Source organism: Stenella coeruleoalba (genome assembly GCF_951394435.1).
Source record: "Stenella coeruleoalba genome assembly, chromosome: 18".
Lineage (NCBI taxonomy): Eukaryota > Metazoa > Chordata > Mammalia > Artiodactyla > Delphinidae > Stenella > Stenella coeruleoalba.
In genome coordinates, this window is record NC_137164.1 from 7298849 (window position 1) to 7317155 (window position 18307).

The 18307-nt window shown below is 36.9% G+C and overlaps 1 protein-coding gene across 6 annotated transcripts in view; it reads left to right on the forward strand.

Annotated features, from left to right (window-relative positions):
* The window catches only part of USPL1 (ubiquitin specific peptidase like 1), a 39810-nt gene that overhangs the window by 7966 nt on the left and 13537 nt on the right, over positions 1 to 18307 (forward strand). For 2 of the 6 annotated variants that reach the window (XM_079902653.1, XM_079902654.1), the window contains 5 exons: positions 757 to 922; positions 1439 to 1567; positions 6775 to 7420; positions 11075 to 11188; positions 16917 to 17046. In XM_079902653.1, coding sequence (XP_079758779.1) covers positions 824 to 922; positions 1439 to 1567; positions 6775 to 7420; positions 11075 to 11188; positions 16917 to 17046 — 1118 coding nt within the window. In that variant the 5' untranslated portion in view covers positions 757 to 823. Of the gene's footprint in view, positions 1 to 555; positions 923 to 1438; positions 1568 to 6774; positions 7421 to 10345; positions 10356 to 11074; positions 11189 to 16916; positions 17047 to 18307 lie in introns of those variants that run through there. The other 4 variants (XM_079902656.1, XM_079902655.1, XM_079902657.1 and 1 more) reach the window with 4 other exon arrangements.

Below are 18307 nucleotides of genomic sequence, written 5' to 3' on the forward strand. Positions count from 1 at the left end.
ATTTGGGAAAGACTTTTGCTTGAAAGTGTTTTACAACATCCCTGTGAAGTGGTGATTCACTCTGCTTAAATTTCTCCTTTATCTTGTTTTCCTTGTATTTTAAATCCATATCTGAACCACTGTTAACAATTGCTTTTCCCTTACACTGAGCTCCAGTTTCATAATTTCAACTTTACTAAATGTGATTCTACTCCATGGGTCTACACTCAAAACATTGTACGATTGACAGTGTTTATATTTTTGTTCCGTTACAGATTATTTACTTTAATGTAAAATAGTATTTTGTTCGCAGCTTTTATTTAAAAAGTGGCACTGTTCTCAGTTGGTGATGTATTCTTGGCAGTTGAAAGCAATAGGAATGTATGGGGTTCTTTTGTCCTTGTTAAGTAATGGCACAATGGATCTGTGTTTTATTTAAACGTTTTCTTGGTATAATGCTTACATATTTGTTTCAAGTTGTGCGTAGACTAAAAACTTAGGTTTTCAAGCTCTTGTCAATATATTTAAGTAATAGCTATCTCTATTACAAGTTTTGATAAATTTGCTTACAAATGAGTCTACTGTGAAGACTGGTCCTATTGCCAGTTTTTGCCCTCTCTTCACAAATTTGATAGATCTTTAAATAAATTTAGGTATTTTGTTTTCACTTCAAGATTACAATTTCAGAATATGTTTAACAAAAGATATATAGTTCTCAAAATATACTTAATATGCATACATCTTATAAAAATTGTCTATTAACTTTTTTTTTTCCAGGGTTCATTGAAAAATCCTTAGTGATATTGACATGTTTCAAGTGACATAAATTAGCCAATGACTCGGAATGATGGATTCCCCGAAGATTGGAAATGGTTTGCCAGTGATTGGACCAGGGACTGATATAGGGATATCTTCACTCCATATGGTGGGGTATTTGGGAAAAGTTAGTGAACTTATTTTTTGCCTCAGTGCAAAGTTGGTTTTTTTCTCTCCTATTTTTAAGACTTAAATTTGGTTTTAATTTTACCAGTTAATTTAAAAAAAATTGTATCTTCCACGGAAATCTTACAGTAATGGCGAAAGATTGTTCTCTGTTTACCTCTCTATGTTTTATTGATATGTAAAAGTAGAAATAAAACATAGACCGTATAGTTTACTATTTGAAAATGTTGAACATATTTTCAGTGACAGTTGACATTACTTTTTTCCTTGCAGATAAAACTGATGTTATTTTTAACACTTAATTTAATATTTAAAACTAGAATATATTCTTTTTGGAACAATAGCTGTATTAAAGCCTATATGCATTTCTTTTATTTGCTGTCTTTAAGATATCTTGCCAGGACACTTCTAGGTAAAAAGTGTACATTTTTTTTCTGGTTACTTTTCCATTTAACTTTTTGTAATTTTATACAATCTAGGAATGTCTATATTTTAATTTACTTTTTTTCTCTTTTAGAATTATGATTCATCTAAAGTACCGTCAGATGGGTATTGCCCTGCTTGTAGGACGAAGGGAAAGTTAAAAGCCTTAAAGACTTACCGAATTAGTTTTCAAGAATCTGTCTTTTTGTGTGAGGACCTGCAGGTAAAGTATTAATCTTAGATGGTATTGAAGTTTTCGCCTTTTGCTTTTCTCTTCAGTGTTTAAATTTGTACTCATTTTGTAGTTTTTAGATTGTATGTTTTTAACATGTAGTTAGTCTCTAGATCTGTCTGGTATATAATTTTAAATATTTTATTTTGCCACTTGATTTCCTGAGTTATTACATGAAGATGTTTGTTTTTATCGTCATTAGACTTGTGAGAAGAGAGAATATGTTTCAAGATTTTTTTTTTAAACCTTGTGGAGGTCCTTTTAGCTGTTGTTATTCTCATGTGTTATTTATTAACTTTGGGACTTATTGAAAAGGTTATTAATCTCTAAATATTATGTACTTAAGGCTCTAAATATCTTAGAATTATAGTAATTTGTACCCACTGGCACAACTTTTTACACAGGAGCTCGTTAAATTCCATAATACTCTATATTTTACTGTACTTGACAACTTATGAAACTGTCATATACATACTTAATTCTCAAAACTTTGCAAGGTAGATATTCCCATGTTATGAATAAGAAAACAGATGCAGAGGGTTTAGGAACACAACATCTTCATAAAGCAGCAGAGCAGTGATTGGAATACAGTCTTCTCATGTCAGATATGTATTATTCCAGGTAAACTAGCAGTTCATCAGAATCACTTGGAAAGCTTTTAAAAAATTTCTGGGTCTCACCTAGATGCTTATTCAATAGAGTTGGCCCAGAATTCTGTAGTTTTATAACTTTTATAAACTGTCTGATGATCAGCCAGTTTTGGAAAATACTAGACTATATTATACTGTTGGTGGTAGATACTTTTGTTGGGTAACACTTAAAGAAAATTTCAGGTATTCTTACAAATAGAAATAAATTATTTTTTTGCATTTATGCAATAAATATTTATTTGTGTGTCACCATGTTGGCACTGTTCCAGATGGTAGGATACAGTGAATAAAACAAAAATTTCTTGCTCTCAACAAGGCTATATTCTAGATTGGGAAAGAAAATAAAAAAGGAAAGCATACTTTTTTGTGTGAGGTAATGAAAAGTGATGTAGAGAAAAATAAAGCCACAGGGACTGGAGTATCAGAGAGTGGGTAATTTGCAATTTTAAATAAAGTATAGGAGGAAACTTAATTGAGAAAGTGACATTTGAGCAAAGATCTGAAAGAGATGAAAAGGAACAAGTCCTGTGGATACCTGAGGAGTGAGCCTTCCAGGTGGGGAGACTAGCAGATACAAGGTCTTGAGAGAGCGGAGGCTGCCTGTCCATGTTTGTGCTACTGCAGAGAAACCAGCAGAGCTGGATCGGAGTGAGTGAAGCAGAATAAGGGAAGATTGGATGGATCCAGTAAAGCCTTGTAGGCCATTTGCTGGCTTTTACTATGAAATAAAGAACCATCGTAGGGATTTTGACAGAGGAGTGACATGATCTGATTTTCATGTTGAAAAAAATGTGATGGGCAAGATCTGAAGCAGGGAAATGGTTGGAAGGCAGTTGTAGTATTCCAGGGAGAACAAGTAGTGGCCAGGTTGATGAGGCATGGTTGGATTCTATATGTATTTTGATAGTTAAAAGGATATGCTGAAAGAGTGGGGTACATGGTAGGAAAGGGAGGAATCAAGGATGATCCCCAGATACTTGGCTTGAATAATTGGAAGAATGGAGCTGCCGGTTACTGAACTGAGAAAGACTTTGGGAAGAGGAAGATCTGGGGGAAAGATGAGGAGATCAGGAGCAATCAGGCTTGAGGCATCTATCTAATAACTGGGTATATGGAGTAAACAGTTGGATCTATGTGTCTGGTGTTAGGTGGAGAGTCTAAGATTGGATATATACATTTGGGAGTCATCAGCAAACTTACATGAACTTACATGGTTCAGTAAGTAATTGAACCATGAGGCTGGGTGAGTTTACCAAGAGTGTGGATAAAGAGTTGCAAAACTGAGCCCTGGAACACTCCAGCATTAAAAAGTTTGGAAGGTGAAGTGGAACCAGCAAAGAAGTGAGAGACATGGGGAGTGAGGTAGGCGTAATCTCAGGAAGGAAAGTGTATTGTCCTGGATGTCAAGTGAAAAATGTTTAATGAAGGAAGGAATGATTTACTGTCAATTCCAGTGAGAACTCAAGGTGGCTGAGGACTCAACTCACCATTGACTGGAGTGTCATGGGGGCCCTTGCAGGCCTTGATTAGAGTGGTTTTGGTAAAGTAGTAGTGGTAAAAGCCTGATTGGAGTGAGTGATGGAAAATGGGAGAGGAAGTATTGAGAAATATAGACGTGAGGTAGTACCTGGAGGGAAAAGTTTTACTTCTGTTTGTTTTTAAGTTGGGAAAAATAGCAGCATGTTTGTACGCTGGTTATATCCAGTAGAGAGGGAAAAACAGAAAGTGTCACAGAATTGCTGGAGGGATATCCGTGGAGCAAATGACAGGCTCTATTGCACAAGGGGAGGGCTTGACTTTAGGAGACTTGACAGCTCAGCTCATCGGTAACACCAGACTCTACAGAGTTTACTAATTAACCAGCTCAGAATAAAGTTGTAGAATTGTGAGCACTGGAAAGAGAGAAAAATAAAACTTACAGATTCTAGAAGAAAATTACTTTTTTCCCTCTTCTGAACAATACGTGATATTTCAGTAGTTCTTTAACCAAGGACTACCAGAATAGCGAAGTCTGTTCTCAGAACAGTGGTTTTAACTATTATGGTTAGATGTGTTTTTTGCATTTTTAGTTTTTGAAGCATTCTTTTTTAAGCAATGAGGAAAAAAAAATAACCAAGACTTTCAAGTATATACTTTGCAAATGTAAAAAAAGAACTTTAGAGGAATTATTGATCTAGTTTTTAGAAAATGTTTTAATCATCAGTAAGAGCCCAGTGTATTTTATGAAGTACATTGGTTTACACCAGGAGTCAGCAAACTGTTTGTATATTACCCACTGGCTAAGAGTGATTTTTGTTGTTGTTGTTTTTAATTAAGTAGGGGTGCTGGTGGGATGTGCACACCATGATTTTGACTCTGCTTGAGAATGGTAAAGGTTTTTTTTTAATTTTTTGCCTTTAAAAAGTAAAAATTTTTTTAATTGTTAAAAAAACATAAAATTTACCATCTTAACCTTTTTTTTTTTTTTTTTGCGGTACGCGGGCCTCTCACTGTTGTGGCCTCTCCTGTTGTGGAGCACAGGCTCCGGATGCGCAGGCTCAGCGGCCATGGCTCACGGGCCCAGCCGCTCCGCGGCATGTGGGATCTTCCCAGACCGGGGCACGAACCCGTGTCCCCTGCATCGGCAGGCGGACTCTCAACCACTGCGCCACCAGGGAAGCCATCTTAACCATTTTTAAGTGTACCGTTCAGGAGTGTTTGCTATATTCACATTGTTATACAACATATCTCTAGAACCTTTTCATCTTGCAAAACTGAAATTCTGTACCCGTTGAATAACAACTTCTTTGTAGCCCAGGCAACTACCATTCTACTTTGTCTCTATGAATTTGACTACTCTAGGTACCTCATATAAGTGGAATCATACAGTTTTTGTCTTTTGTGATTTTACTTAGCATAATGTCCTCAAGGTTTATCCATATTGTCGCATATGACAGGATTTCCCTTTTTAAGGCTGAATAATATTCTATTGTATGTATATACCACGTTTTCTTTATCCATTTGTTTGTCCATGGACATTTGGTTTGCTTCTACCTCTTGGCTATTGTGAATAATGCTGCAGTGAATATGGGTGTGCAAATATCTCTTTGAGGTTTTGTTTTCAATTTTTTTGGATGACTCTGAATACAAAATTACTGCTATTGATTTTTAAAGTGTGCTCTGTCTTCTGACATGTGGTAGGACTAAGGAAGTAATCTCAGGGTATAAAGTTGAGGGTCAAGTTGTTAATTGATGGTGATCGCACAGCTAGTTGGTAACAGAAAAATCAAGAACTTGTCCTATTAAACTAAAGAATTTCGAAGTAAGTACAATATTATGCATATAGTGTTCGCTTGTATAGAAAATGCTATACTTTAAATGAGAGCATTTCAGTTAGTTGTTGCTGTGAAGTGAACCATCTCAAAACTTAGTCACTAAAGTAACTTAATGGCTTCACTTATGATTCTGTGGGTTGACAAGGCAGTTCTTACACTTCACATACTGTTGGCTGGGACAACTAAAATGTACACATGGCAGACTGTGGATGCTAGCTGCCAGCTGGGAACTCAACTCAGGTAGTCAGCCAGGATCTCACTTCTTTTCCATGAGCGTCTCTTGGTGAGGTTAATTGGGACCCTTACAGTGTGATGGCTGGGACTAAGAAAGATTGTGCAGAAAGAGGGCTCCAAGAGGGCAAGCCAACAAGCCAGTGCTTATTGAAGCATGGGCATCCTGGTTGCTACTGTCCCGTTAAAGCTAGTCACGTGGCCAAGCCTGAGGCTGTGTGGCAGGGGGCTGACTGTACAAGGGCATGAGTATCTGGAGGTATATAGTTCTTTAGTTCGCTAGAGGCCACCAAGGGAGCAATCTCCCATACTTGTGTAGAAGAAAGCATATTTTAAACGAGGGCACACGGTATGTAGACTTCTTGCATTTGTCTTATAAAATATTTTACTAGTTTTCACACTTAGGGAAAATTCATTGATTATTTCAGTGATTTGTTTACTCTTGATATTTGCCTGAAATTGTGTTCATGCATGGTGAAGTTATTAAAATTCAGCCAGTTTGATTCTTAGACCCAATATGGGTGTAAAATTGATAGCTGATGTGCTCTCAGATTAATACTCAGTTTCAAAACTGAGAAGCAATACAGATTACTCTGCAACTTTTTTGGTTTGAAAATACTTTTCTAGTTTTTAATGCCATGCAGTGTACCTGTCTTAAAAAGAATAGTACACTCATAAAATGTTGGAATTTTTAATTCACTCAACATTAGATTCTTTATTAAAGCAAAATTTTGTATGTTTTCCTTGCTAGCTTACTCTAGAGTAACTCAGATTAAACCCTTGATTGTTCAGATTAACTAGGAAAAATTACTCTTTGTGGACGAAATTTTTGATTAAATAGCTGTTTATCCCTGGTTCCTTCAAATTTAGATTGATAATATTGTATACCCTCTCAGGTCAAAGTAATGCTAAAAATTTGTACATATTTTTCATGATGTAGAATCTGTGAAGTTAAAGCTTGAGCTTATTTGAATTTTTAGTTTTTGTTATTTTTTCTTTCTAGTGCATCTATCCCTTGGGCTCTAAATCACTTAATAACTTAATTACTCCTGATTTGGAAGATTGTCACACTCCAAATAAGCCTCAAAAAAGAAAGATCGTGGAAACCAACTCTAAAGAGTCACCTCTTTTAGCAAATGCCAAAAAGACTAAACATCATAATGGTATTGATGGTGAACAAGTTTTGAACAGTAAACATAATGAAGAAGAGTATGATGAAACCTCATCAGACTTACCTCGTTTACTACACGGTGGTCAACAGAATCCAATTAGGACAACTGATTCCTTGGAGCAGAATGAGATTTTGGAAGCTGATATTGTTGACATGGCTGCTGAAGAAGATTCTACTGTGGTTGATGTTTCTAGAACTGGAGGGACTGCCCCTCAAAATGAAGGATGCGCATCTGAACTGGAAGTGCCGTTGGAGAGCAAGCATACCTCATTTTGCCAGACTTCATGTGTCCAGTGGAAAAACGCATATGCTCTCTGTTGGTTAGACTGTATCCTGTCAGCATTGGTGCACTTGGAAGGGCTGAAAAACACTGTGACTGACCTATGCTCTAAAGAGGAGTCTGTGTTCGGTCAGTTGTTTACCAGGTATAATCAAGCCAATGAGTTTCTGCACACCAGTCAGTTGGATGGAGTTAAAGGTTAGTAATAACATTTTATTTCTCTTTAATTTTTAAAGAGGTTAATGTTGACCGTTGTAGCACGCAAAAAGATGCCATCAGTAGCTTTTGTTTTACGTAGAACCTCGGAGCAAGGAGCATAGGGACCGAGTCTGTCATGAAGCTTGAGTGAACACCAGTTGTGTTATCATGACTGCCCAAAAGGCAGTCTTTTTCAAAAACTAAGAGTAAAGAATAAAGAGGCTATGGCTGTATCTTAGCTGTCAGGGTAATGGTGGTCAACATAGAATACATCAAAGTACAACTTTAAGTTTTTGAGTTGCCGTAAAGCAGAATAAAGAAGTAAATACAAACCATCCATAATCCCACAACTCCCCCAAAATCTCTTTTCACAGTGAGGGCTGTATTTTTATTTTCTATAAAATAGGATACCCATGAACCCAAGATAAATTAAAATATTTCCAGTGACTTGCATCTACCTATGTGTTCCTCCACATCCCATCATCTACCTCCCCCAAAGTTAATCATTATCCTGAAATGTGTTATATCAATATGTGTTATATCGTTTCTTGTTTTTTAATAGCTTTTCCTACATATATATGGCTAAGCAATATATTGCCTAATTTAATGTTTTGAACTTCATAAAAAAAGACATACTGTACAGTATTTCTTCTGGGACTTTTTTTTTTTTTTATAAAGATTTATCTATGCTGGTTGTACTGGTTGTATTTGTGTTTCATTGATTTTTGTTGCTATATGATATTTCCAGTTTGTAAGTATATCAGTCTGTAAGTACATATGTGTATTTATTCATCTGTCATTCGGTTGTTTTTTGCAATTGTAAATACTGCTGCTGTGACTATTCTTAGGCAAGTCTCCTGGGGCACAAGAGTTTTTCTTGGATATACCGTAGGATAGACTCTGAGTTCAGATTTACTAGATAATGGTTTTCCAAAGTGGTTGTACCAGTCTACTCCCATTAGCAATGTAGAAGAGATTTTCCTAATCCATATTTCCTCCCTTGGTTTTTTTCACACGTGGTGATTTTTGCAATTTGAATGATATAAAATGGTTTGTGGTCTTGATTTGCTTTTCCCAGATTTTAAAGAGGTTGAACAGCTCTTTGTATGTAGATTGACCCTCTGTTCCCTCTGTGAAGCCTGTTTGTGTCTTATCCCTGTTTGTTGTATTGTCATGTTCTTATTGATTTGTGTGAGTTTTTATATGTCCTTGTTGCTATATTTATTCAGACAGGTTACTGAATCTCCCACTTTGTATCTCATGTTTCTACTTTTTTAAAGATATCTTTTGATGACAGAAATTGTTAATCTTTCCTTTTATAGCTAGTAATGTCTGTGGTTTTAAAAAGAAATGTTTCCTTTCTCCAAGATCAGAAAGTCATTTACCTCTGTTTTCACTGAGAAGTCACAGAGCTTTGCTTTTTACATTGAAATTCTTAGTTCAACTGGAGGTAATTGTGTCTGGTACGTGGTAACGTTTCATTTTTTTCCATTGCATAGCCAGTTTTTCTAGCTCCACCTTTTTCCTCAATTGATCTGCCATGCCCCCTTTGTCATATAACATTCTGTGTATGTGTGCAGCTGTTCCTTAACTCTGCTTTGTTTTCTTGGTCACTTTATCTGTCCCTGCACCAATACCACACTTTTAATTATTAGGGCATTTTAGGTCTTGCTGTCCTCATCTTTATTCAACTTGACTTTGATCATGCAATCTTTTATATAGATCTTATACATTGTTTCCCCATTGTTGACTATTTTTCTGTCTCTGTACCAATACCATACTCTTTAATTATTATGGCTTTTGGGGTTTTGGTATATGGTAGGTGGAGAATCCTAACCTTTATGCAGTTTGACTTCGGTTGTGCAACATTTTACTTTATTAGTATACTCTTATACATTGTTTCCCCATTGTTAACCATTCAGGCTACTTATCATTTTTTTTTGCTGTTATGTGTAAATACCATGGCAGATATCCCTGTATCCTTTGAATCCATTGCTGATTATACCCTAGAAGGGATGTTAAAATATTTATATAAAGGGTAGCCCCCACTCACTGCAACTAGAGAAAGCCCATGGGCAGCAACAAAGACCCAACACAGCCAAAAGTAAATAAATAAAATAAATAAATTTATATTTAAAAAAAGAAGGGGATCCCCTTGGGAATCCTTTAAAAAAAAAAAGAGTCTTTCTAAATGGCTTTCCGGAAGGGTTATACCAACATAATAATTCCATTTTCATATGTAGAAATAAACATCCCAGAACACTGTAATCACCTTTGCGTAGAAACGTTTAAAAAGTTGTAATTTTTTTAGATAAAAAATATTTTGTTTCAATTTGAGTTTCTTTGAGATTGAAGTTTTTTGCAATTTCTAAAATTCAGTTTCTCAGAAGCATATTTGCTTCTGCCTTTTCTCTTTATTCCTGTTTTGTATAATTATAGAAACCCCAGTACTGAGTTGGTGACAGTTGTTTGTTGTAAAAGAACATACCTCATTCAAATTTTGACTTGAATATTAAATTAATATTAACTTTTAATTTTAATATTATATTAATTTTTTACAAGATAATTGTAGTTTTTACAATATAGTTGTAATTAACATTTGTTCAAGCTACATTACTTTGGATTATAAGTTTTCTCTCTTCTTCAGTGTGGTCAAATAACAAAAATTCTGGTTAATGCTTACTTCATATTACAGAAGACTCCGGATGTTTTCATAGTGAAACATATAAGCAGAGTGTGATCAGGCTGTATGAATTATTTATTCGTAAGAGATTTGAGTGAAAAGATCTGTTTGTAGCTTAAAAGTAACTAGAGTCAGATGCATATGGCGGTTTTTATTCAAAATAATTTTCTTATTAATCTTAGGTAGTTTTCTGCCAGAGTAATTGCATCTTGAGGACTTTTACCCTAAAGAAATGATGAAAAACATGGACAGGTGTGTGCCCAAAGATGTTTAACATGATAGTATTTATAATAGTAAAAAAAGAAACAACTTAATGTCCAACAATAGGGAATGGCTAATAAAACTATGGTTCTGTCAGAGTGTAATTACTAGCCTGCAAAGTTTTTAATGAAGCAGATTTGTGTAAAAAAAAAAGCAGAATGTAGAATTGTATGAAATGTGATGATGTCATTGAAGGCCCTTCAAAAGACATAGGAGGAGGAAAACATACCAAATGTTAGTTTGGGAAATAATCATGACTGTATTAAGACTCCTTATAAATTTGTCTGCTCCTGTGATCTAGTTAAGTCCAGTAAAAGTTAAACAGAGAGGATTAAATGGCTAGATTTTGTCTCTAGCATAAGTAATAATTTCATGAAAAGAGAGAGCTTCAGCTGTTTCAGAGATGGGCAGAATATCTGAAAGTGTGGCTCTTTAGCCAGGCCTCAAAGACTTGCACTGAGATTTTACTCAGGCAGAATGACGTTGAGCCAGGCAGTCAGTACTAATGATATTGTGCTGTTAACGCATATTGAGGGAATATATGGTATACCACAGAGAGAGGAAGAAGAATTCAGGAATTTTGTATTTTCCATTTTTGTCTCTGCAAAATTTGTTGACTCTGGTAAACGTTCATTTTGGTAATGTCTTAATTGTCTGTAGAAAGAAATAGGTTGATGAGAAATTGATAATGTTCTGTATTTTATTATCAGATGGAGATTGTAAAAAACTTCCTTCTGAAATATTTGCAAAGATAGAGACGTGTCTGAATGAAGTCAGAGACGATATTTTTATTAGGCTGCAGCCTCAGCTTAGGTGTACATTAGGTAAGTAATTTATGGAATTGAATTGTATTACTCATCTACCATAAAGACATACTTACATCAAAAGGAAATATAATACTGTTTTATTACTTGGGATGATCAGATTCTTGGAATCTGATCATTTCATCACTGGTTAAATCATTCGTGGATGGAGGTGTTCTATATAAATATGCAGGCACGTGTTCCACCCCTTCAGCATGGATGCAGTTCTCAGGACCAGCTGAATACTCACGGGATACACCATCCGTTGCTTTCCCAATACTGTCCCCCAGTAGACTACTCCAGCGTTTTCAGCCTTGACTGACTGTGTATTAAAAAAGCACCTAGGAAATTTATAAGTAAATAACTAGTGCTGGGAGCCCATTACATAAGAATCTCAGGATGGAGTTCAAGTATCAGTAACTTTTAGAAGCCTCCATGTGATTCTTACGGACGGATGGGGTTGAGAATCTCTGGTCTACACCAACCATAATAATTCTATTTCCCCTGCTAGTGATTGGTTTAGGAATGGACATATGGTACAATTTTAGCCAATGGAATATGAGGAGATATATACTGATGACCTTTTGGGAAAGTTTTCTTACTTTTAAAAAGGGCATAAGAATGAGACCTGCTTTGTCCTCTATGAATTGTCTTTTGGCCTCTGGGAGCAGAGTGGAACAGGGGTGCTAGAGTCTCCAGGTCTTTATAAATTTTTTTTTGTATTGCAAAAAGAAGCTGGTAGTGATTTTTTTTTTTTTTTTGAGGGGGTGCCTTTTGTTTTATTTCTCTTTATCTTTTTTTTTTTTTTTTTTTCCTGCCACACGGCTCGTGGGATCTTAGTTCCCTGACCAGGGATAGAACCCGGGGCCCCAGCAATGAAAGAGCTGAGTCCTAACCACTGGACCGCCAGGGAATTACCATATTTCTCTTTATCCTTTTTTTTTTAAGTCTATTTTTTAAAAATTTAATTTATTTATTTTATTTTTGACTGTGTTGGGTCTTTGTTGCTGCACGTGGGCTTTCTCTAGTTGCAGCGAGCGGGGGCTACTCTTCATTGCCTTGCGCGGGCTTCTCATTGAGTGGCTTCACTTGTTGCAGAGCAAGGACTCTAGGTGCGCGGGCTTCAGTAGTTGTGGCACGTGGGCTCAGTAGTTGTGGTGCGTGGGCTTCTCATTGCGGGGGCTTCTCTTGTTGCAGAGCACGGGCTCTAGGCGCGCGGGCTTCAGTAGTTGTGGCTTGCGAGCTCAGTAGTTGTGGCGCACGGGCTTAGTTGCTCCGTGGCATGTGGGATCTTCCTGGACCAGGGCTCGAACCCTGCATTGGTAGGCGTATTCCCAACCAGTGCGCCACCAGGGAAGTCCCTCTCTTTATCCTTGTATTAACTCTTCGATTAATATTGTGTTGTAGTAGCTGAATATATGATACTCCTATTAGTATAATACTCCTGTTAAATTATGTACAATATCAATGCCTTCAAGTTTTTCTCTCAACAAGTGGCCTTTATTTCATCAGACCCAGATAGTGTATCTGGAAGCAGTGTCTTTTTTGCATGGTTGTGTCCCCTTATTTCTTTGTCCCACAGTTCTGTCCCCTAGTTTTACTATTTTGTTTTTCATGAACTCCTACATATTTAAGTTTACTCTGTTCTTATAAACTGATTTTCCATATGCCAGATCTTTGGCATTGCCTCCTCTAGGACTAAAGGGCTATTCTAATTCATCATCAGGTGGGATCTCAGATGGGACGAATATTCTTTTTATCAAAGTATGATTTACATATAGTAAAATCCTTTTCAAATGTATATAGTTGTGTTACCATTTCCACAGTCAAAATATAGAACAGTTCTATCACCATGAAAATGTTCCCCTGGCTCCTTTATGGTCAGCCCCTTTCCTTACCCCCAATCACTGATCTGTTGGGTGGATACTCATTTCAAAGGAGCCTTTTTCATAAGATTGCCAGAGTGTAGACTGAGGGGCTCCCGTGTTGCATTTTGCAGGTATCATTTCCCTCCTAGAGTGACCTGAGATGTTTTATTCAGGTTCCCTACTCCAGTTCCCAATTGAATTAAAGAGTGGTTTCTTCCCCAGTCTGCATCATCACTCTTCTTATCCCTGCTAATTGTATTTACAAGGTGGCGTCTTGCTCTATTGCTACCTTGGGTCTGGGATTTGTAAATTTTGTGCACTCATAGCAATTGGGCAAGCATACAGCTCTTCCAATACAGTAGAATCCTCTCATTTGCGTTTGTGCTACTCAGTCAGCAGTGAGAGGTGCTACATTAGAGGCTAAGATCTTACTAATGAAATCTGTGTTTCAGGGAGCACTTTAGAGTCTTACGATGTATGTGTCCTCATTCTGAATATTAACGTGTATTTTAAAGTACTAAAGAAAGAGAAGTAGAATCTGTATTGACCCGGAATGTTTGTTAAATTTTTAAGATCAGCCAGCCACTTCCTCATTTTGAATATTGTTTTTAAAAAACGCATTGTAAACTGTCCTCTCTGCTCTCCCTCCCCCGTAAACTGTCCTCTCTGCTCTCCCTCCCCACAGTTTAAGAAATATAACATTACAAATACAACTGAAGCCCTTTTTGCACTCTTCCCCAATTCTTCCTTACCTCCCCACAAAGGTAACTACTATCTTCAATTTGGTGTTTTCTTTCCCTTTAATGTGTATATTTCTTTCTTTTTTTTAAAAAGGAAAAAGCTGTTATTGTTATGGTTTCTACTTATTTATGTAAGTGTAAAGAGTAATTTAGCCTTTGAGTGTAGTGTACCAGTGTAAGGATAGACAGACCACTAGAACAGAATAGAAAGTCCAGATCAGAACTCTCCCTGTTTGGTTACTTCATAACCATGATGGAGGTACTGATGCAGGTAGGTGGGGAAAGAAAAGGCCATCCAGGAAACGGTGCTTGGAACAGTAGTTTCCTGATACAGGGGGAAAATAGATCCCTACTTCACACCGTAATTAGAAAGAAACTTCAGCATATTTAAAAGCCTGAACATGAAAAGCAGAGTTGTAAAACTTCTGGAAGAAAATACAGGTGAATATTTTACTGCTCAGTGGGGAAGAATTTCCTAAATAAGATACATAAAAGAAGAGATTGGTGACTGTGATTACATTAAAGTTTAAAACCTCTGGGCAAAGGTAGAACAAAGAAATAATACCCAGGATATCTTACAAAGAACTCCTGTACATCAGTTAAAAAAAAAAAAAGACAAAAACTGATAGAAAAATGGCCAGAAAACATTAATGAGAAATTAACAGAAGAGGAAACTTGAATAGCTAGAGGGCAAGGAGTCACTGAAAGGTTTGCATCCTGGTAATAAACGAGGGTACTTTAGGGCAATATGCAAACTAGGTACTAGGTCCCCATCTTTCAATGGTCTGACTTTTGATTTTTTGAGTTTACAATGATGTTAAAGAGATCAATGCATTCAGTAGAAACTGCACTTTGAATTTTGATCTTTTCCTGGGCTAGTGGTAAGTGGTGTGATACTCACTCGTGATGCTGGGCAGTGGCTGTAGCTCCCAGCCAGCCATGCAATCATGGGGTAAACAACTGATACACTTAAAACCATGCTGGACCCAGACCACCCTTCTGTTTTTCACTTTCATTATAGTATTCAATAAATTATATGAGATATTCAATACTTTATTTTAAAATAGGCTTTGTATTCAATGATTTTGCCCAACTGTATCCTAATGTTAAGTTTTCTGAGCACGTTGAAGTTAGGCTGGGTTAAGCTGTGATATTCAGTAGGTTAGGTGTATTAAATGCATTTTCGACTTAATGATATTTTCAGCTTACAGTATAAAGGTTTATTGGGACCTAACCCTATCATAAGATGAGGAAGATCTGTAGTTGGGTAGGAGTTGGGGATAAGGTACTAGAGGCAAAGAAACCACTTAACTAGGGCTTCCCTGGTGGCACAGTGGTTAAGAAGCCGCCTGCCAATGCAGGGAACATGGGTTCGAGCCCTGGTCCGGGAAGATCCCACATGCCGCGGAGCAACTAAGGCCGTGCACCACAACCGCTGAACCTGTGCTCTAGAGCCCGCGAGCCACAACTGCTGAGCCCGCGTGCAACAACTACTGAAGCCCATAAGCCTAGAGCCTGTGCTTCGCAACAAGAGAAGCCACCACAATGAGAGGCCCACGCACCGCAATGATGAGTAGCCCCCGCTCACCGCAACTAGAGAAAGCCCGAGTGCAGCAACGAAGATCCAATGCAGCCATCAATCTATCAACCACTTAACTAATTTAGGCTGGAGGTTCTAAAAATTAGAATTAGGTATTGGCATTATAAGTTCTCTAATAGGATGCTTTATACCCATAAAACTTGTAATCAAAGGAAAAATAATTAAGATCAATTTAGGAGCTATGTAAATTATCTAAAATGATCTGTAATCATGTAACTTATTTAACTGTGTTTTGAGCTCTTTCATGATACTTTGATTCATGATACTTTGATTCATTGAAAACTTCATGTATTTTTAGACCTAAAGATTCTATGTCCTCATGAAATACAAATTACTTACTTTTTCACTTAATATTTAGTTACAATAGAGTAAGCATTTAAAGGCTGATAACTGATTACAAACTCATGCTGTACTCTGCACTGTTTATGCATATGATGTTGCATCTGTTCATTTTTAGGAGATTGATTTGTATTTATTTCTGTTTATAAAAAATATTTTATGTTTTTTGTACAAAAATAGCTGTGGGACTGCACCACAAAGGTGACTATTAAAATAGCCTTTGTGACCACCGATATTTATAGCGTGTGCTTAGGCAATAAAACCCACTGTTCTGCCTTTTGGTCATGCCAAGGTGACTCCTCCTGGCTGTGTTCCAGGCAACTGTAGTTCTAGCCCAGGGGGAGAACTGAACCACGGAAGTGAGACTGTCCCAGGGGAGGGAGAGGATAGAAGAACTCAGGTTCTTTCTCAGGCCAAATCAGTAAGGCAGCATCTAAGCTCCCCGGAGGATAGGAAGGAGAGAAACCAATTGGAGGATGGATGTAAGAGGAGAATATAAATCCTCCTACTAACTTGCTTGCTGGTCTCTAAATTGGAAAACAGAATCCACAGTTGGGTTTTTGTTTTAATGACAACAAAATTCAGATCTTCTTTAGCCTTAAAGTTGTTGAAGTTTAATTTTAATTGTTAAAAGATTAAGAAAAGTAGTAGGTAAGGTGTCTGGAGATTTGAATCTAGTCCTCTAAGCCTGGTTTGTCATACCCTCACCACATGTAGAACAAGAGAGTCAGAATGGAGATGGCTTTTTAATGGTTTTGTCCAGCTCTGAAATTACTATCGTACAGTGTTCCACCAGTCATTACTTTTAGTATCTGTACCAAACAAACCTGTACATGTTTTTGCTTTGTTTTTATAATACTCTAGGGCCGTTATAGTTCTGAGGATATGTTTTCCCTGAGAAAACCTAAAAAGATCTGAGGAGACAGTATGAGCCTTTTCTATCTTTTGTCTTAAGAAGTTTTCATAAGTGTCCACCAAGACAAATGAAAGATACTGAGTGTTAATTAAATCTTTATGATGGACATTTTTAGAAATTGCTTTGAAAACTTCCCTTGCCCAGCTGTGAATAACTTACTCTGTCATACATACATATTCACATATATTCACACTGTGAATGTAGTGAGAAAAGACAACAATTTGTAATTTTGGTTTATCTTTTTTCAGTTAATTATGAGCAATAATTTTTTTTTTTCTTCTTCAAGGTGATATGGAAAGCCCTGTGTTTGCACTTCCCCTGCTCTTAAAAACAGAACCCCACGTTGAGAAGCTCTTCACATATTCTTTTTCTTGGAATTTTGAATGTTCACAATGTGGACACAAATATCAAAACAGGTTAGTTTTTCTATTTTTTAAAATGGATTCATTCTGTTGAAAATGGCTCCAAGTAATAAAATTGGAAGAAAACTTGCTTCCACTTGTAGCACTGCTCTCTCTACCCTTCATAAAATTTCCCACCATATATTGAAGTTTCTCCACCATTAAGGTTTAAAGGAAAATTTTGAGCCTCAGAAATTGCAATTTGCTTGCTTCTTCATACTAGAAGAGTACAAAAAAAAATGGTTTGATAGATTACTAGAAGGCATTTTCTTAAGAAGTTCTTTAGTGGGAAGTGGGGACAAATGGGAATGTAGCGTGTTCCCCTGGACTCCCCTCCCCTCTGGATTCCCCACTGAGTAAGAATACCTCTTAGAATTCTTTGAAAAACTATGTGTGTTTTGTTTACGCCAATATTAGGGACTAGAGCTTTTGTGCGCTTGTTTTTAACATCATGGCAACTTGATTTTAGGCTCCCAGAGTCTGATAGCAGTCCTCAGAGGTAACTTATGCTTTCCTATTCCTTTCCTTAGTCCCATGAAAGACCAGCCATCACCAGAATCCTTCCACACGTGAGCTGTCTCAGCCGTACTTTCTACTTCCCTGATGCCTCTAGGTGAGGATTAGAGGGATCATGGTTGTTGTACATGACCCTGAGATTGGTACTTGGGAAGAAGCATGGAGAAGAAAGAAGCTGCAAATTTATCTTGCCTCCATACACCTGCCACATAAATAAGGAGAGAAATTAGGTTTTAGAAGAGGAGTCAGGGAGAGAAAGTTCATCAGGCATGATACCCTCACTTTGTCCATATATGAGAAAGTCTCTGGCTGGCTGGCCTTTCCTCTTTTCTGAAAGTCAACTGTTAGTAAACTAGAAAATTTGGAGTCTCTCAAAGTTATTAAATAAAACTATAAGAGGAAAGTATTGCTTTAGATATCCATTATCTTAATCAAGATTATTTTTAGGTATTTAGGGATCAGTTGAGGAGAGTTGGGACTGAGAGAACACTCTAGGGAATCCAAGCTACAGAACCAGGAAACATTTGTATTTTCACCAGTTAGCTTGAAAGTTCTAGAACAGAGTAAGAGTTAGCATTTCACTCATACCTAAGACTTAAATAATTTTGTGTAAGTGAGTATGAGAACAAATACCTGCTTCTAGGTCTTCTGTCATTAATTTCTATAAATTACCTGACTTTCTCCTCATTTGACAATGTGAAAACTGAAGCTTTAAGGGGTTAAATTGATGCCCAAGGTGACACGCTAGTAAGTGGCAAAA